The sequence below is a fragment of the Hippichthys cyanospilos genome, chromosome 21 (genome assembly GCF_059441005.1).
Source record: "Hippichthys cyanospilos isolate Australia breed blue-spotted pipefish chromosome 21, RoL_Hcya_1.0, whole genome shotgun sequence".
Classification (NCBI taxonomy): Eukaryota; Metazoa; Chordata; class Actinopteri; order Syngnathiformes; family Syngnathidae; genus Hippichthys; species Hippichthys cyanospilos.
In genome coordinates, this window is record NC_142389.1 from 12305186 (window position 1) to 12325957 (window position 20772).

Here is a 20772-nt window from a genome sequence, read left to right on the forward strand (position 1 = left end):
CAAAAAAGATGCTTTATTTTTTTCTGTGGACAAATATTTATTTATAATTGTTATTGAGAACAGTTGAATATTTTTTGTGGAAAAATATTAATAATTAAAGATTCCTTTTTGATAACAGATTTCTCTCATAAACCAAATTAGGACATTTCATGTTGTTGGGTTTTTTTTTTTTTTGGCCCGATACAAATGAAGTTTGGTAGGTTCTAAAGTTTAATAAAGCAGACACTGATGGCATGGGTGTTTTGTTTGTTTGTTTTAAACCCCAAAATGCATTAAGGGGTACTTGGTTGAAAACATATTTCACAGGGGGTACTTAAGGGAAAAAAGCTTGTGAACCACTCACTGAATTGACAGCAGTACTTCTTAATATAACTACATTTATTTGGTATTTGTCTTGTGAAAAAACCTACATACATACATACATACATACATTCAGCTGCAGCATTGTGTTTTATTGAAAATTCATTATATTGAATGTTTTTGACCTCCTTAGCATTCACGCTACATGCTGTAGATTCAAGTCAAACTGCATGAATCCATTACCACCATGCACTTGTACAGAACGGTTCCGCCTGTTAAAGCTGCTCTCTTGTATCAGATGCAGTCTGGTCCTTACAGATGTGGTTAATCCCTTAAACAATGACATTTAAGGCCAAGCAGCCTTGGCAAACAGCACGCAGCGAAAGGCTTGTAACCTGCTGCTCTTGATACCCATGCTGCAGCCTGAGATCAAGCTAAAGATAGGAGAAAGCAAGCTCCTGTTTGCTCGGTGGGAGTCAGCAGCTGTGTGCATGCCTGCATGGGTGTGTTAGAAGAGAGCCACATATCCTATCTGACACATAGTTTGCTTCAGGGTCTTTTTTTTTTTTTTTTTTTTTTTTATCCCAGACTGTCACATGGTACACGTGAGCAGCCGGGGTCTGCTGGGTTTGGCATTATGCAAGAGGCTTCCTCCTTCACTCCCCTTTTATGGTGTGCATTATACTCACTTTCCCAGAAGGTTTTGCTTTATGCCTCGCCTCCATCATATAGTTGAGGCGTAACGTGCAGGCAGGGAGATGGCTGTTACTGTGGGGGTTTGTGATGCGTGACAGCACCTGCTGTGCATGGATGTCTTTCAGTGGGGCTACCTCGATATATGGTTTCGGTTTGTATTCACTGAGTGGCCAACAGTGTACGTGAGCAGCATATAAAGAGTTTGGGATTATGGCCCATATTAGTATTTCATATTCTATCATCATTCATGTGCATTTGGTTATGAATTATGGTCTAGAGATTTGCCACATTCTGCTGTTTTGTTATACATTTGGAGCCTTTCTATTTTAGTGGGGGAAGGGCAGCACATTCTACATCATTTAAATTGACGATGTGATTTAAAATAATACTACATAAAATATGTTATGGTGTATACCGAGTGGTAGTAAAATATTTAAGGGAAGCCAGTTTCGCGCGAACAATATTTAAATTTGTATCACAAGTATTAAATCTATTTACTGTGTAAAATCAATCGTAATGCGGTGGAGGAGGAAATAAAACGTTTTTTTATTTTAAGTTTTTTTTAGTTCAATATGGTTGCAGTACCCCAGTTGGCCTGCGGAGGGCTTCCGAAGGCGTGGGCGCAGTAGTCGTTGAGTAAGGATCCCCCCCCCCCCCCCCCCCACCTCCACCCCCACCCCCGACGCGCATGCGCTAAGATTTGAAGCGAATACGCCATATTGAATCCAAATAAAAATCAGATTAGCGTTTTGCCCCTATCCAGCGGTGTTGAGGGGCTACTCGTTCATGGTTCCATTTCGGTTTTTCGCGTAATTTTTGTGCTCCCCGAGACTGCGTTGGGGCGTCTCTCGGCGCGCGGCATCACGACGGACTTGCTGGTGGGGTGGGAGGGGGGTCATCGGAGAACCAAGTTGAATGGATCCGAGGGTCGCTTGGATTCAGCCCGAACAGAAAGGACCGGCGAACGCCTTATGGATGCACGTCTGGGAAATGTCTCAGGGAGTGCGGACGCTCTCCGCTCAGCACGTCCACAACCAGTGCGTCAATTACGCCGCGCTGGACGTATTGAAAAATGCCGTGGTCTCGAGCAAGAGCCTGGGCAGCGGCGGCGGAGGAGGCAGCGGCCATCACAGCATCGCGAACGACGGTGGCGGATCGGCTTGTGTGAACGAGGCCGCGATATCTTCCCTAGGCATGGCGCTCTCCAACTTTTTTACCCCGGCCTCGGACGCGGGTGAAGGCAAGGCAGTGTCTCCGAAGCAGGAGTCCCGAGCGGCGGACAGCCCCCCCTCCGGCTGCCCGCTGGAGAGAAGCACGGCTGGGAATAAAAACGTCGGTCTGCTTTTCGCGCTGAGTGACAACACGGACAACAACCGGTACCACCAACAGCTCATCCATCACAGTCGTCAAGTGTTCAATTTTCAGCAGCTGTGCGCTCAAAGTCACCAGGTGCCTCCTGCAAACCGTCATCACCACCACCATCCCGGCCGGAGGAAAAGTGACAACAAGGCCAGCACTTTCGGGGTCAATTACTTGCTTTCGAGTTGTACTAATGGCAACGACACGAGCATGTGGACGCCCTGGAAGACGAGAAAGAACAACCCCGGAGTTCTCGGGTACGTTGGGCACTTTTTCGGGGGGTTGCGTTACAAACATTGGCAGGTATACTAGTTTTCTAGTTTGAATAGGCCCGTACGTAGCGAGATTGGCGTAGTTGTTTTGCTGAATAGCATCGGCGGCTAACGCTACTTGCGTAAATGCAGAAGCCCACAAGTCCTAACATGATTTAATTTCGAGGTGGAAAGTTCACACACACACACACACACACACACACACACCTTTAAACAAACATTTTTGCCCCAAGAGCTCGGCTAGTAGTTGCTAACTTGAATGTTGAAGTAACTTTTCTTAACTTGGCCACATTTTAATGGAAACAACAACCCCCTTCCCGAGTTAGCCCAACAACGCCAGGTGACCTGTTGTTTTTATTTATCTAGTTATTTGTTTTACTTCAACCACTCAATGTAATTACACTAATACATCTAGATGTGTAATTGATTGGGGGGGGGGACTATAACTACATATCAGGAATGTACGATTTGTCCAATAAAAAAAATCTCTACTTTTTTTCAGTCATTCTGGACTATTGCGTTTGTCACCGATTAGAATCGGAGCAATAAAACCAACCCTTTTGCGCCAGTTTGTCCAATCCTTTCAAAGGGAAAGCAACGAATGAAAACATGATTCGAGCGAGTTGAATTTTCAACCAGGTTGTTGACAAAAGGACAAAGCTTTAGTTGCCACACTACCTGTGCCATTGGCTGAAATACTGCGAGGATGATGTGGCAGAAAATGATCAAAATAGTGCACAATGATTAAAGACAGCTTGATATTTTCTAACAAACATTCATAGCTTGTTTAAAAGAAATAGCTATTGCTAGCTTGTGCATAGCTTGCTTAAATACCTCAAATACTGTAGTTGATTTTTAAATTGACCAATTAATTGAATTAATTCAATGTATTGCCCAGACCTTCTATATATATCTGGGTTCTCACGGATACAAAATAGGCTAACTGTCCTGCAATTGGGATGGAAATGTTTATTTACCAACTATTGTTAAAACACACAAACATTTTGGGAATGTGGCCTGGTGTAAATTTCACTAAAATGTACAAATTTCTTGAATGACTTGTCATTACTGATATTTACACATGCAACTGCATGTTTTTTTTTTTCTGAGCTGTGCTTCATATTTATTAAATCTGGCCTGTAACACAAGGCAGTTGAGTTATGTGGTGTCTTACCACGATGTAAAAAAGACTGTAAATTATCTAGAGACTGTTAGATACCCACATTGGATGTAATGTTACATCTGTGTGTTAAACTACAAATATAAGGTAGGCTCAATTACAACCCTGCTACTGAATGACAACAGTGAAGATAGTTTAAAAAAAAAAATAGACTCCATCCCTTTAGCTGTTTTTGTGACTTTAATTTCATTCCTGCGGAGAAACGGACAACATTGTTTTCCAAACGACTTGAAAGGAACTTAGTGGAAGGTAATCAATCATGCTAAACATTGCCAAAAACTTTGGCACCAATGTTGTACATTGCAGTGATTTATCAACATGTTGTAAATGTTTCATTTGTGGTAGGCATGTGCTTGTAATCCAGTCTCACCGGTACAACTGTACATGAGATTCTATTTCAAGGCCATACTAACAAGCCATACAGTACACTCAGGGTAGCTTTTGTAAATTACACCTTTGTTTTGTGTTTAGGTGCCTTCAGGGGCACATTTAGTATTTGTCTTTTCACTGTTAGTCATTGAATTTTTCCTTGGTTGAATGGAAAGATATTTGGTGGGTGGTACAACACTTACGCGCCTCTGTCCGACTTATGAGTGTCTGGCTCGCTGGCTGTCAGAATGTTTTCACCAAGGCGTGGGCACATAAGCGGACTGACTGAATGTCCTGCAGGGCTTCAGTAATTGATTGTGACAGTCCCCCTGTTCCGTATTTCACACTGACACCATGGCATGCATTCTTAGAAAAAAATGAGCGGCCACAGGGGTGGAACAGAGCCCCACTGTTCCAAGGCATTTGACTGCTAAGAAATCTTGTCGTTGTGCTGTGCCACCTCCAAAGGCGACCACAATCCGTTACGTGATAACGGTCAACAGTCAGAATGCTGAAATAAATTTAATTAAGACGCCCGGTGAGAGTCAAGCTCACTAGTTGATAACATAATTTGTTAACCTGGCTGTCTGCATGTACTCAAATGCTGGGTACTGGTCGTTGAAGATACAAATGCAGGTCATAGAAACTTGTTCTCCGAATTGGATCGCACCAAAAGGAAAATAAGTAAAAGTAGAAATGTACCAATGTAAGACAGTATGAAACATTGCTTCACATAACCAACTGCTTCAGTAATCTATATGACTAATGAAGGTCATATCTGACTTTCATTACCATCCATCCATTATCTTAACCACTAAGACTGACGTGGATCGCGGGCACACTGGAACCAAGTAAAAATTAAATCACAACACTAGAGTACAATTATGCTTTTGATGCTGGCTGAAACGAGGTCCGTACTTTTCGGTGAAAATGTTGGTCAGCTGTGTACCTAATACAAACATTTTGATGTTAGACTAGAGTAGTTTCTTTTTACTTGTGTTTGAGTTTGAAATGGCCTCGATACACCTCGCATGCCCACTACACTAAATTCAGATCAGATGTTATTGCAAGTTTAAAATTCTGACATCATGCTTGAAGACATAAATATGGGTCTTTTTTTGTTCGGCCTCAAGAATCGCATTACTTTCCGGCCATATTGACGATTTGATGTGTGCTGCTAATGTTCTGAAGTGCATCTGTGCTTGCATTTTACTGGTTCTCTTTTTGACAAATGCAAATGTATAATTTGTCTTCAGAGTCTGCGGCTACATTTTGCTGCACCATATTTCCATTGTACTGGGAGTTAACCAAAATAGTGACTTATACAGTATAGAAAACGCACACTTCAATGAATGTTTTGCAGCTGCAGTCTAGATGAAACGTTATGTCACACACACAAAAAATGACCAGACTATTTTGGTTCCACAAACGGACTAATTTTCTAGTTTCTCTGGATCTGTGCTTAATGCTACCACAAAATACAAAAGAACACATAGAGTTTAGTATAAATGGTCTACAAAGTAAGGCTGCAACTAAGGAGTATTCTTTAAATGAATTAATCCGTCGACTATTTTGTTGATTAACCATGTTTAAAAAAAAAATCACATTTTCATCCTTCAAATAAAATATGTGAGACTTTTTTTTTCAGTAGACAGTGCAAAGAATGCACTTTCCATATTTTGTTTTGATTTGGTGACTTGCGTGGCCCGTAACGTCAGAAAATAGGCAAACATGTTAGTATTTGTGAAGGCTTCATTTTGATTCATAGTATTTATAGTCTGTTTTATAGAGGGCTAAAGAAATGGATTATATACAAACGAGAGGCTGAAATTCTAAGGATATGTACAATTTTTGGTCTCAAAATGAGCATGCTATTCTTGAATAATTTGATAAGTGATTAGTTGCCAATTAATCGTTACACCTATAATACAAACCTTTGAGTAGAGCTTAAATATTTTTTTTTTGAAAATTTAATTTGAATGTACAGTAATCATTAAATCAATATAAGACACAAACATCGCAGCCGAACTGGCTTAACATCAAAATTCTGACCTTGGTTGCAAAATGTTCCATATTGTTGTGGTTTTACTCCAAATCCTACAACTTTTTGGTAATACTTTGAAAGTTCCACTGGCATAACTTGAATCTCCAATTTGCACTTTTACACAAATACTAATATTGACTTTTGTTGCTCAGGCTCCACGAGGAGGTGATGGACTTCTACAACTTCATGTCTCCACGGCCCGAGGAAGCTGCAATGAGGAAAGAGGTGGTCAACCGAATAGAGAGGATCATCAAGGAGCTGTGGCCCACTGCAGATGTAAATCACAATCTTCAATAGGGTTTTTGTTCAAAGAAAATCCAAACAAGTCACACTATTTCATCCTTTGATATACATGTGCTGTCAGGCAAAGCTCCTTATCAGTCGTCCGGTTTGTGTCCTTGCCATCAATCGCCCTCTGTCTTTGTGCAATGACCGCTTCGTCGTATTTCCCAGACGCTAAAGGAAGGACCTCCACTCAGTCTCCTCTTTGGAGAGCCGCTTCTCGCCGGCCTGAAATGCAGCTATTTCTTTTCTCGCCATTGTTTGCTTGGTTTGGCAGCACTCTCCACTTGGCACGGTCGGCCAGCTCCCAAGTGGAACCCGGAAATGCATTGTGCCACAGTGTGTGGACATTTCAATTGGATATTATGGACTGTAAATCATTATCACGTATGGGGCAGTTATGTAATACCAATGGTTCATTGAAAATGTTGAATGTGTGTGGGTTTTATTTATTTATTTATTTTTTAAAGGCAGCCATTGTTGGCCTCAAACTAAGGAGAGTTTCTCCATGTGCAGGACAGATTAATGGCCCCACTTACGTAGCATGTCTGTCAACATGACAACAGAACTAGAACACATGACTAATGGGCTGTCGTAATTTTTCTTCATGTTTCTGCATTTGTAGGTCCAAATATTTGGCAGCTTCAGTACAGGATTGTACCTTCCAACAAGGCAAGAGAGACTCACACATGAATCTGTCAATGAGGCACTGTAACCCGTGTGTGTGTGTGTTTTTTTTCCCCCCCATCCGTTGTTTTGACTTGGAATGTGACTTTTCCTCTCGCCTTAGCGACATTGACTTGGTGGTGTTTGGAAAGTGGGAACGTCCCCCACTGCAAGAGTTGGAGCAGGCTCTTCGCAAGCACAACGTTGCCGAGCCCTTCTCCATCAAAGTGCTGGACAAAGCTACTGTGAGTATTTAAGCCAGTGATTTTCACACTTTTTTGGAATAATGTATTCCCCTGTGAAATATTTTTTCAGCCAACTACACCTTAACTAGATTTGTACTGGTATCTCTTGGCATATATTATTCAGCAACCCCTGACGATCGATCAAGGCAAATGATTAGCAGAAAAAAATTGTGCCTGTAAAACTTGGTAAAAGTGTCTTACAACGGAGTCACTACAACACAATTTAGAAATGTTACTTCATGTTCCAATCAATGTGCTCTTAATTTCTAACATTAAAAAGCATGAATTTGCCAATACCCATAGAAACCCGGTTAAAATCTCACATACTCTGGAAGATCATTCGCAAACCCACATATGAGAACCACTGTTCTAAGCAATCACTTGAAACTGTTCCTGGTGTGATTAAAATCAGAATACATAAAAATTTGTTCATGCTTTTTCAAATATTTTCACATTGTAGAAGCAAAGGAGGCTCCTTCTAATGAGTAGCGTTGCGGGGAAGTGGAAGAAGCTCTGCCAATTCACAACTTGGCACCACTTTTTATGTGTCCCTAAAAAAGCCTTTTTTTAGACTTCAAGTGGTCAGCCAAAAATCTAAAGCGTTGGCGCCATCACTCCTTTATCTGTTTTAAGAGGAGTGGAGAAGAGGCGCACTAAACTAGCAAAAATAATTGGTGTCCCCCATCTGTTTGCGTGCGGACAACCCTGTTGGCAGGTAGTTTCATAAAAATAGCTGGTGAGAGGAGTTGCTGTTAGAAGACGACTGAAAACGCTAATCTGTCTCTTTTGTGTTAGCTATTTAGGGCTACGCACACACTTTGAATGTCATTATGATCAGTTCCTGACACATACACTACACTTGGCGTTTTACAGGTGCCAATCATCAAGCTAACAGACCAGGAGACTGAGGTGAAAGTGGACATCAGCTTCAACGTGGAAACTGGTGTCAAGGCGGCAAGCTTCATTAAAGATTATGTTCAGGTGAGATGCTGTCACATTGTTATATCATACAGGAACACTATCCGTTTCTTTCTGCTGCAAACAAAGCAAACAAAAACATGAACAAATAAAATAATTCACAAGCAAAAACCACATTGCAAAATGCGACACATCTACAAATAAGGAATCACAAACAAAAAAGTGAAGATGAAAATTAATAGCAAACAAAAAAACATTTCGAAAGGAAAAAAAAACAAAAGAAAATGATCTGCAAAGAAAAAACAACTACAAATCGAGAACCACAAGTAGACAAAAAAAAACACGTTAAAAGAGAAGTGCACTAACAAAAGTGAAGCGCGGCTGATTGTCAATGAGACAAAACTCTGCACAGCATAATAGCACCCCCCCCCCCCCCCCCCCCCCAGAGAACTCAGGCATCACATCATGGTACAGCGCCCCCTTGTGCCTTCGCCATTTATCTATAATGCGCAGTATTTCAACGTTCGGTCTTTGAAGCCTTTAGCCTCTGCTATATACACCAATCGGAGCATCGCTCCCAATTTTGTTGTATATCAGCAATACACTGACAACAAAGCGGTGGTTCTTAACCTTGTTGGCGGTATGGAACGCCTAAAATTTTATACACACATTCACAGAATCATACACTTAATAAAATATAATATTAAAATGCTGCAAAAGAACTTTTGTGGAAGCACACACATCAACAATATGTGTGGCCAGACCTCTGACAAAACTCAAACAGACTCATCAAACCCCAGGGGTTCAGTTGAACCTAAGTTAGTAAGTTAGAACCTAAGTTAAAAACCCCTGCACTAATTAAAAATGAACTAATGTGTTCTATCCTATTCTACTCAAATGTAGGTACTTTGGGGGGAAAAAGTGGCGTTGGCACATCTATTCTTCCATGTTCATGTTACCATTTGCTGGGTTAAAAGAAAAAAAAAGGAAAAAAAAGTATGTTGGTAAAGCACAATGTTCCTATTGAACTGAGCAGCCAATCTGAAGCATCATAAGATTTGCTGACTGACGGTTTGAACTCCCAAGTTTAGTTGTTGACATTTTCCCCCCAGTTAAATCAAACAGAGCGCCAGTGGAGTCGCATAATTACTGTTTTAGAGAGGCATCTAAATATAGAAGTTTGGAAATTCCCCTCTGTGTACTGTTGCCGGCCAGCACTTCAAAGCATTACACTTGACTCACTTTGCCTCATTCTGGAATCAGACCCAGATTTTGTGCTCCTGCTTAATGTACTCCGACCGTCTCTCCTCCTGAGGGCGCGTGTCTGCCCGATTTAGTCATGCTTGTTTTAGCCAACACAACCCAGGAATTCCAGGTGCTGAGTTTCCAGCAAGATGTCATCCTTTGGCTTTTGTTCCTTTGTTTATGTTGCGTCGCCCGTTCTGCCGGGATTGCATGTCGCGGCTTGAAAGCCTGCCGCTGACAGCCGCACTCAATCAAATCCCTGCGAGCGGCCACATTGTTAATTTGCCAGGGAGTGAGGCTCTACTGCAGTCTTATCGGAGGGCAGATAGGGGAGTCGGGCTTCCTCTTATGCAGCTTCCAGTCTGGTTCTCACCTCTTTGAAGCCTTTTGTAAAGTCAGTCAAGCCAGACACACACACAATGCGCAACAGTCTTTTGCAATCTTTGCAATTGGAAAAAGAACACGAATGTTTGTAATTCCTGTCTACATGCCTGCTGGGTTTTTAACATAGTGCATTAGAACATTTCTAGGGAGCCTCATAAATATATTGATTTTAATCATAGGTGTGGAAACAAGACTACAAGTTTTTTCAGCCCAATGTGACATTTAGGTGCATCAAGGATTTCTGACAAGGGGAAAAAGGGGAGAGTGAAAGAGTTATTCAGGGCTCGATTTTTTTTCTTTTTCAAAAAAAATATTGGCACTGTTGCATCCCACTATTTTTATTGGGTCTGCCAGTACAAAAGCCAGGTGCACCAACATTTTTTAGGCTGTATTTGGCGAATAATTAACAATTACCGAAAAGATGACAAAGTGGTTCATTGAGGTGAAATTTAAATTTAGCACACAATAAAAACAAAAAACATCTAAAAGTGTGTGTGTAACTTTTTTACAGACTTGAAACTCAGTCTCTTCATCATTTTCAATTCACTCATGTGTTGCATTGTCCACTTTCAGAAGTATCCAGTGCTGCCTTACCTGATTTTTGTGCTGAAGCAGTTTCTGCTACAGAGAGATCTCAATGAAGTCTTCACAGGCGGAATAAGCTCTTACTGCCTCATCCTTATGGTCATTAGCTTCTTACAGGTACTTGCAATTTTTTTTTTCAGATGGTTTAATTAAGAGGAATGTTGCTCTTGTACATAGTCACAATAATAACTTTCATTGACAAGCTTCAGTACTAGTTTTATGGTTAGTTTTGTCTTTAATGAATGAACTGTCAATTCTTGGTGCATCTATCCTCAGCTTCATCCTCGCATCGATGCCAGGAACCCCAGCGAGAACTTGGGCGTCCTGCTAATTGAGTTTTTTGAGTTATACGGTCGCAATTTTAACTACTTGAAAACTGGGATCCGCATCAAAAATGGAGGCGCGTACATTGCCAAAGACGACATGGCCATGACCAACGGATACAGGCCATCCAAGCTTTGCATCGAAGATCCATTGCTTCCAGGTATATGTATCTTCAACTGAGTGAATGAAAACCGCTGCAAATGCAACATTATGCAACATGCCAACTTCCCGCCATGCAGGCAATGATGTCGGCAGGGGCTCATACGGCGCCATGCACGTCAGACAGGTGTTTGATTACGCCTACACGGTCCTCAGCCACGCCGTGTCACCGCTCGCCCAATCATATCCCAACAAAGACTCCGAAAGGTTGGGGGCTTGAGTTCACAGAAGGGAGTGATTAGAAATAAAACTGTCACACTGTAACTCTTCCCTCATTTCTCTTTGTAGCACCTTAGGAAGAATAATCAAGTTGACCCAGGAAGTGATCGACTACAGGGAGTGGATCATCAAAAAGTGGGGGGGCAGGGATCTGGCTCGAGTGGATAACAGCGGTAATAATTTTCAGATCTGTTTTTAGTACTATTTGTTGTTCAGTGAAAGCTCGTAATATGGAAAATGTGCAAAGTGTTAGCTTAATGCTAACATAAATGCAAAACACTTTGGGCAGGCTAAGATTTTTAAATAGATGGGTTACAATACTTATGCCTTTGAACAACTGTTAATTTAACACACCTGACCCGCCAGCAATACATGAAGTAAGAATATAGAAGTAATAGTCGAGCTTTCTCTGCTCTGTGGGAGTATCAAAACTGCAAAATGCATCATTTTATTACACTCAAGGTGAGCAATTGGAAATTTAGACATGCCTGTATGCTGTGAAAACAAATATTGTTATGTGGCAGGGATTCGCTCTGCGTATATTCCAGCATTACCTTCATTTTTCATGTTTAGTGCCAATTCACAAGGAACCAGTGTCCGATCAGGACCCCAGCTGTGCACTTGACAGTGCTGTCGGGTCAGAAGAGCAGCAGAGGGACTCTGTGTCCCCCCAGAGTGCCGACTCACCAATGTCCATCTCCAGTCCCCAGCAGCACTCATCGGCCTCCTCTGTCTCTTCACTCTCTGGATCTGACAATGTAAGTAATCTAATGAACAAAATAAAATACTGTAAATGCAACCTTTTTTCAAGGGCGTTGCTATAACACAGTATAGCAGTAAGTTGTGTCATGTTCAAGTTAATCTGCTCTTGTAAAGAAAAAAAAAACTTGCTGTCACAGCATTAAATTAAAATGACTGATACCTTCAAAGTTAAAATTTCACACAACCCTTGAATTGCCTCAACGTACCTCCATATGAAAACCAATCATTCAAACATTTAAGCCACTTGTGGGTACTGCTGCTGTCTTGTGAGGACAAGTTAATCAAGAGCAAGGTGAGGGATTTTGGAGGTTGCCAATTGGGCGTGGTCAAGGCAATGGGAAGATGAACAGCAGAGGGTAGAGTACTCAACATGTTGAAAAAGCAATAGACACTCCCCTGACGATAGACTTTTGTTTTGATCATCCTGTTACCCCTTTCACAGCTATTGTGTTTTTGTGCTACAGAAACATACTGAGGTGTGAACTGTTTGAGATCGAGGTTTGATAATCCAAGTGGAGGAAGCGTGGCAGGATTGTGCGTCCTTGGTGTTTTCCTACTAGTTCAATGTGTTTTGTTCTTTTTTTGTTTTTCTTTTATTGCAGTAGCCATACTGGTTAAAATTGGTTAAGTGCTAGCCTATAATGATTAAAATCCCTGCTGATGATAATAGGAGCTTCTGAGTGGAGGATCTTTAACCTGGTAACAGTTGTATAAAGTCACTGACTTGCCATTGCTTCATTAGCAGATGGTGGAATGTACACAGTTGTTTTAGAAAAAGATTCCCACAGCAGATAGAATTCCTACAGTTAACAATTTGATGTCCTGTGTGCAGACATTCTTTGTAATGTCTCCCAGATTGCTCCACCTCTCATTGACAAAAATTGAAGTTCCGTCTGAGAAAAAGATTTTTTTTGTTCATAGCACTGTCCCAAAGATTGGTGTCAGTGAAGTTTGTATAGCTAGCCATGTTATCAATGAACCGAGCTTGTCTGTTTTTATTTGCAAACGACCTAATGTTTCCCATGTTGATAGCTCGAACGGAAGTTTGCATTTCCTCTTCTTATATGGCACTTTCACGCCGGCCTTGCGTTCTTGTTGATACTGTTCCGGAGTTCTGGAGGAATCCCCACTGGTGCTTCACACTCATGCCAGAGGTGGCGAGAGCCAACAGCTGGTTGTGCATCTGTGTGGCCAATGAATTTACAAATACCAGTAATATTGGAAGAAAGTTGTAAACATTTCTTCAGCAGTCATGCAAACACTTGAGAGAACAACATCTAAAAGTTTTTGTTTACACATTAAGAAAAGAAAAACATAAATGTCATTAATTGTAAACATCCCTCTGTATTAAATGTAAAGTACCTTCTGTTGGAAAGTGCTAACTTGGATTTTTGTGCCATTCATCAGGACTCGGATTCAGCCCCACCCTGCCCGGTGCCCCCGCCCCCTCTGCCACCGTTTGCGTCATTCCCACCACTGGGACTTGCTTTTCCTCCAGGATTTAGCATGGGCACCGCCAAACCAGGAATGGCAGGACACCATCTGCTCTTGCCTCCTGGCTCACAGGTACACACACAGCAGCAATAACATTTTAATACTTTTTATTGGATTCTGAAAAGCAGCGAGTCATTTTTAATCATCTCCCTTGCCAGGCTCGCTCCTCACTTCCTGGGGGTCTCACAATGCACAGCATACCTGGCAGACAGGTGTGTATCGACACCGGGATCCCCGCCTTCTTCCACTTGGCCCCCCCAGCCACTGCCCCCGCCCCTTGCAGTCCCCAGCCTCCACCCAGCTCCCACTCCAGCCACGCACATAAGGTATTCTCCAGCACCATTTTCTCAGTCATCATTTTTGATGGGAAGTAAAAAAAAAAAAAAAAAAAACTTTCCAATATACTGTTCTATGTGACTCCACTGGTCTAAATAGAGCATTCTGATGAAAGGGATTACAATAATCCCTCGCTACTTCGCGCCTCGCCTATCGCGGACTTTTTGGAGGGAGGAAAAAAAAAAAACTATATTGCAGAGAGACGTGCCAAATAGGCGAGTTATCTATAAGTGCACGTGTCACTGGCACTCCTTGGAAGTTAAACTACTACTACGGTACACATATTTACTTTAATCTTAAATGATTAAACCTTATACAGTAAATGTACTGGTATGCCCTCTCTTTTCCATGTCTTCCGTGTCTAGTCACATGCCTAATACGTTTCGCACTTCCTCGGACATCCGATGAGACTGAGTAACAGGAAGCTTCCCGAACATGATTAAAACATAGAGTTTACACTTTAAATTCCAATTTATTACAAAAGGCAAGAGGATCCCAAAGCTTGCTATCGTCTTTCCTGTAACCGCCTGTGTGCGCTCAGCTCAGGTCAGCACACATGCACACACGTTACGAATGTGCTAGTAAGCACGTCGATTGACAATTTGGTCTCCTGGAGCTCCTGATCACGTGACTCATAGGTGTACTGAGAGTGAACGCACACACCCATCTGTGTGCCTACATAGACAGCAACGAAGATATGCACAGCTTTGGAAATCTGACTTTTACCTAGATTTCTGTTGTAATAAATGAAAATTTCAAGTGTATTGTTAAGATATATGAGGCTTCACTTTAATTCGATGTACAGGCAGCTGCTCGCGAGAGTTCAAAAGATGGAAAGTGGTAACTACTGTTCAGTTAGTGTATAAGGTTTGATCATTTAAGATTTAAGTAAATAATTGTACAGTACAGTACTGCAGTAATGTTTGTCTTAATTATGCATAGAATGAAGACTTTTCACATTAAAAAAAAAACCAACAAACGTATTTTTTTTAATTCTGTGTGTGTGTGTGTGGGGGGGGGGGTGTCGGTGTATATAGCGGTTTTCATTTATCGCGGGGGGTACTGGTCCCAACTAACCGTGAAAAACGAGGGATAACTGTACTTTATTTATTTAGCCGTTTATATCCAATAGACACTATGAAGTGAAATATTTTGTCCAATTGTCAAACCTCTAACATCAAACCTGTTTTAAGTAGCATTTACTCTCACACATGTGCAAAACAAACATTTTAAGGGGAATATTTATTTTTGCTATCTTTAGCTGTGTGTATATATATATATATATATATATATATATATATATATATACTGTATATATATATATATATTGTGGCGAAGCGAAGGAACCACGCGTCGCTGTGCTAGTGGAGATCTTTACTCTTCGCATGCCATCACAAAACTGATACAACAAAGTCCAAAACAGCAAAGACAAAGCCAACAGGTTCAAAGCATCAAAGGATCATAGCGACATGCCTACTGGGTGAGAGACATGGTCCTAGTGTCCGCCACACAGCTCCCCCCCGAACACCCAGAAAGGCATAACGGAAAACCCCACAGGGTATTCACCAGTCTGGCACCCTGAGTCCGGTCCTGGGCGGTGTATGTGACACCAGGGCCCCAGGTGCGACAGGAGTGAGGGTGAGACGCTCAGCGTGAAAACCATGAGGTAGCGTTGGCAAAGGGATGTTCTGAAGTTCCGCAGGAGCCGGAGTGGCAGTGCTGACCCGCATGCTGGCAGGCACAGTGGCTTCCAAAGGACGGCCGGTCGCGGCTGCGTCCCAGTCTGTGCCTGGGCATGAACCTGCTGCGGCACCAACCCCAGCTGACCCGCTCCGATGTATACTCGGACCATACCTGCGGGCACGGTGAATCGGAGGGGCGGCTGAATGATGGTGGCTGGAGGCCTACTGCTGAGGCCGGACGGACATCGGTAGTAGATGAGGCCGCCCGGCTGGAAGATCCCGGTCGACGGCCAGGGACTCCGAAATTGGACTGCACAGCCGTTCTCACCAGCGCCCGTACCAGCCTGTTGCTGGCTGGCTCGATCCCTGGTGCGCCAAGGGACTGGGCGACGGGTGAGAGGACCCTTGTCGGGGTGCTGGCTGGCTGACGTGGTACCAGCTTGCTGCATTACCTGACGTATAGTAGGCTGGTGGAGGAATGTCACGATGTGGGACGTCTGCGGTGATTCCTCGCTGAAACATTCTGACGTCTGGGGTCACCCATGTGGCGAGACTACATCTCCAACAGCCTGACTAAACTTTCTAACGTCTGGGATAATAACATGGCAAGATGACCCATCCGGGGTCACCCATTCTAATGTCTGGGGTCACCAATGTGGCGAAGCGAAGGAACCACGCGTCGCTGTGCTAGTGGAGATCTTTACTCTTCGCATGCCATCACAAAACTGATACAACAAAGTCCAAAACAGCAAAGACAAAGCCAACAGGTTCAAAGCATCAAAGGATCATAGCGACATGCCTACTGGGTGAGAGACATGGTCCTAGTGTCCGCCACAATATGTATATATATGTATATATATATATGTATATATATATATATGTATATATATGTATATATATATATGTATATATGTATATATATATATATATATATATATATATATATATATACTGTATATATATATATATACTGTATATATATAATATATATTTTGTCTGTAATTGTTGTCATAACTGAATTATTGTGCATGCACAATTAATATATTTTGAAAACACATTTTGCCCTTTTCTGTTAACCGAAAAGGACACCAAATTCACTCAGGACTCAGGTAACAACCAATCATAACTCAGCTTGCGACTGACACATGACCAAACCCCGGAAAACAAATGAGGCGTGATCGATCTTTGCCTGAGCATATGACATGTCATTTTCAGTCGACAACAAGTGGGAAAAGGTGTTTTTACCAGTCTTAATTGTTTGTGAAAAATAACTTTATCATCTAATTCTAGACAAAATATTAAATTACAGCTGAAAATGCTAAAGAAGAAACATAAAGTGTTTATGAGATATGAATTATGCAGCAAAATCCTCTTGGTTTTTTTTCCATTTCGGGGGGTGTCACTTGTCTGCTAAAAAATTGCTCAAGTAAGAAAAAATCACAGCTCATCTCTTTTCTGAGTTTGGTCATGTGACATTTGCTAGCTGAGCTGTGATTGGTCATTACCTGAGCACCAAGTTTATGTGATGTCATTTTCAACTGACATCAAGGGCCAAAATGTGTTTTTAAAAGGTATTCGTTGATGTTTAAAAAAATAATTGAGTTTAGAGTTTAACATAAAGTGAGCAGGTGGCAACCTCCATTTTTTGTTTTTTCTTATTTTTAAAAATCAAATGTGGCCCTTGGGCACAACATTTAAAATGGAGTGATTCGAAGTCCAGGTTTGAGTGGAACACCACTCTCCTTTTGTCATGCAAACAACTGACTGGCTTACCTTCTACACCCCACCATGTTCTCCTCAGAACACCGTCAAGTTCAACATGAAGGGCTTTCACAACCCGCCGCTCATCACCAACCCGATTGCGACGACCCGTGGACACGCTCACGCGCACGCACAGTACCACCGGAACACTTGGCGGCGCCGGAAGAGGGACAGCCTACCGGTCAGCCCCAGCAGATAGAGACGGGTCATCCCCTCCCCCCACCCTCACGGAGACCAGCAGTTTTCGCTCGAGCGGAGCGGTCGCGACATGAAGCAACCCGCAGCTCTGCTTCTGCGTGACCTTTTGTTCAACCGCCTTGTAGCTTTTCAGTATTGCATTGCGCTCAGTAGTTTAGCTTCCCTTGGTTCCAGCTCTTTCCAGAGCTCGTGTCTTGATTCGTTTTTGGAGTGAGGAGCCGCCGTTGCCCTTCGCAAGCCTCGCAAAGCTCTTACGAGGCTTTTTTTCCACATCCTCTTTTTGTGCAATATATATATACATATATTTTTTTTTCTTTTGGAAACCTAAATGCTTATTTAATTTTTAGTGTGTAAATGTCAGAGGCATTTTTATACAGTTTATTTTATTTTTGTAGAGTTTTTACATTCTGTTTACAGAACCTTTTTGAGTATTTCTGGTGAGAAGGAGCCCAGGTCCAAGACCCCTCCTCATCTTTTACGGAGGAGCTCTTTTTCTCAGTAGGCTTCACATTTTTCCTTCCGAAACCAGGCCAGCCCGTCGCTCCCCGAGGAAGGTCACCCAGCTCTTCGATCCCGGACGCAAGCGACAGGAAAATTGCACCCTGCAGGCATATCTCGGTGAGAGGATGTAATTGTGTTTTGGCTTTTGCAACCTCAAGATTGTCTATCGTCTTTTCGTGGACGCTGTTGCTGCCATATTTCTTCCATCACTGCCTTTTTCTCCTTTATTATTATTTTTTCCCCACCAAGGTGGGGATTAGACTGACTCGTGAGAGCGACTGTGGGTGTGTGACGCTGTAAATTTGTGCCCAGGCTAGCACCAGAAAGTGCCCAGCGGTAAGGGGCTTCTTCCCATTTGTGGCCTGGGAAGAAAAAAAGGGAGAGGGAGGGCTGGGATGCGGTCCTCCTAATCCAAGGACCCAATTTAAAGGGAATTATATTTTGATTCCATTTAGGAATCTTGTGTATTATATTTGATGGCCAGGTACTTCCACTAATTGTTTGCGATGCCTTTTTTTTTTTCCCCTTCTTCTTCTGCCGTTTACCCGGTGTGCTCACGGAATGGACGCAGCAAAGGCTGTGACTCACCATCTACACTACTAACGCACGCCAGTGTTATTTCTATGCAAGTGAATGACTCCGTCATGTGCATTTGAACCCCCGCCCGCCACTCTTCGAAGACAAGCAGTGCTAAATTGGACTAGACAGGAGTAATTTGTATTGTGTATGTGTGAGAGTATATGTCTGTGTGCGTGTGAACCACAACCCCCATCCTCTTATATTAGTATGAAACTCCCGAGATGTCTCAAAAACTCTAGTTTTGTACATGTAACTGCCAAATGTAAGGAGTTTAAGGGGGGAATTTTATCATCCGTGTTTGGGGTCTGAGTCTGTGCAGTGTGTACCCTCGTCTAGTGCGCGTGTGGAACGTCTCGGACGCTTTTGGAGTCAGACAGAGAGCGGCTTGCCCTCTGCAACCTGCAGCATCAGACGAGCTTTTTACATTACATTGATGTTCAATGCAGTTACACTATTTTAACTTTTTCTTTCCTTTTTTTTTTTTTTTTTTTTTTGTTTTGTTTCTCCATTCACGGAAGGAAAGCGCCAGGCAGCTCTGACCCGGCACTTCACAACTGCCCTGCCCAGCATCAATTTGACCCCAAGATGAAAAGGTAGATCATGAGCTGATCACCAACATGAATATACGTACATGATCTGAGCCAAATTTGAATTATGGATTCTACCGCCACCTTTCTCAAATGTTTTATAATTACATTAGAACGGCAGACTTTTTCCTCCATCTACAAGTCACATTTTAAAACAATGTTGACATCTGCTTTTACCAAGAAGCGAGGATGAAATTGGTAGGGCCTGACCAATTTTGGAGGCTGCTTCAAATTCATGAATTTGGCAGGAAAAAAAAATCTGATAAATGATTAATTAGCCAATGATTCTAAAGTATTGATATCAAATAAAATGACTTTTGGTTTTGTCATGCAAAGGTTTGAGTTACATACTTGCATCTTATTGAGCATATTGGACAATTGTTAGCCATGATTTGTCATAACTTCTTAACTCCTGGCAAGCCTTGAGAAAATGTAAGATTATATAATCGATAAACCCTTGGCTAATTATTATTTTGAAAAGGCCTAGAATCAGCTGATAGAATCATAGACAACGGTTCCTGGAAATAAGCAATTGGCAGTTTGTTGGACCAGGTCAGAATTGCTCAACTGGCCGCTGAGATTCAGCCCTTAAATTGTACGTGGAGCTGCAATGTTACCTCCTTCCTGTTAAGAATTTGACTAGGGGTTTTAAAAGTGTGGCTCCTCTTTGGAGAAGCAGGCCCCCTCTTGTCCCCCTGTTATTCTCAACCTGGCTGATAGTTGAGAGCCAGAAACCACTTGGCCAGCTTTTGTTTCGGGGCTGTTTTTCTGGACATTTTTATGTATGTTTTTTCTATTTTATTTTTTAAATAAACATTTTAAAACTTCCATTCGCTGTCTACTTTTTGTGACATTGTGGATGATGATGTAGACCTTAGAATGTGCACGCCGATCAGCTTTCCAAATTCCACTGATTGCTGCTCGGGGGTAAGTATTTCTTGGAGATTTTTTACTTCACTGCAACAGTCAAGTAAAAATGACCCATTTAATGGTTTGTTCTGAAATAGGAGAAAACCACACTTTGCAAAAGTAAACATGAAGAGTAAATTATTTACGTAAGTATATTTTTCTGTTATCAAATGTCTTAATATGACTTCTGTGGCATGCTTTCATCAAAATTGATCTTCAGCTCTTGTTAAAATGACAACTAGTAGGATACAGCTAACTTTTTTTTTTTTTAGCAACTCAAGTCTGTCTCGTCTATTGTGGATGCTGAATGTTGAAATTACTTAGTGTGATTTTTCTTTCGACCACCAGATGGGGCACTTGTACTTTTAGTGTCGCTTCACGACACGTGAGCATTTCACCTCTGTCAAATGTAAACGTTTTTCCATGTAGACATAAAACAACGCATTCACGCGGGGTTTTGTTGATGATTTAAGTATGATTATAGATTTGGTAAATATATTTGTGCGAACTAAAATGTACAAAAACTAATTAATGGGTGTTCAAAGCAAAATGAACCTATAAAAAAAAAAAAATGCCAACTAATTAGCCAAAAGTTGGTGCTAAAAAACAAAGCATATTTCATACTGAGGTGGTGTGAAAAAATAGATGCATATCTTCTTTCAATTAGTAGTTTTACACGTTAAAATTGATGTATTGTCAAAGACTTGTGTGTGAGA

General features: G+C 41.9%; 1 protein-coding gene across 1 annotated transcript; it reads left to right on the plus strand.

Annotated features, from left to right (window-relative positions):
• Positions 1-1706: 1706 nt before the first annotated feature.
• On the plus strand, positions 1707-19975 carry tent4a (terminal nucleotidyltransferase 4A). Its single transcript, XM_088404980.1, has 13 exons — positions 1707-2612; positions 6373-6496; positions 7128-7174; positions 7293-7413; positions 8287-8394; positions 10534-10662; positions 10822-11029; positions 11109-11235; positions 11317-11420; positions 11821-12005; positions 13417-13575; positions 13662-13829; positions 17323-19975. Exons 1-13 carry the CDS (start codon positions 1912-1914, stop codon positions 17479-17481), a joined length of 2340 nt encoding a protein of 779 aa, XP_088261106.1. The 5' UTR covers positions 1707-1911; the 3' UTR covers positions 17482-19975.
• Positions 19976-20772: the final 797 nt, after the last annotated feature.

Excerpts from the sequence above, each read along its gene's own strand:
- tent4a (XM_088404980.1), top strand. The coding sequence starts at position 1,912 with ATGGATCCGAGGGTCGCTTGGATTCAGCCCGAACAGAAAGGACCGGCG. Across the intron at positions 2,613-6,372 it reads AACAACCCCGGAGTTCTCGG|GCTCCACGAGGAGGTGATGG; the intron begins GTACGTTGGGCA and ends TTTGTTGCTCAG. Across the intron at positions 12,006-13,416 it reads CACTCTCTGGATCTGACAAT|GACTCGGATTCAGCCCCACC; the intron begins GTAAGTAATCTA and ends GCCATTCATCAG.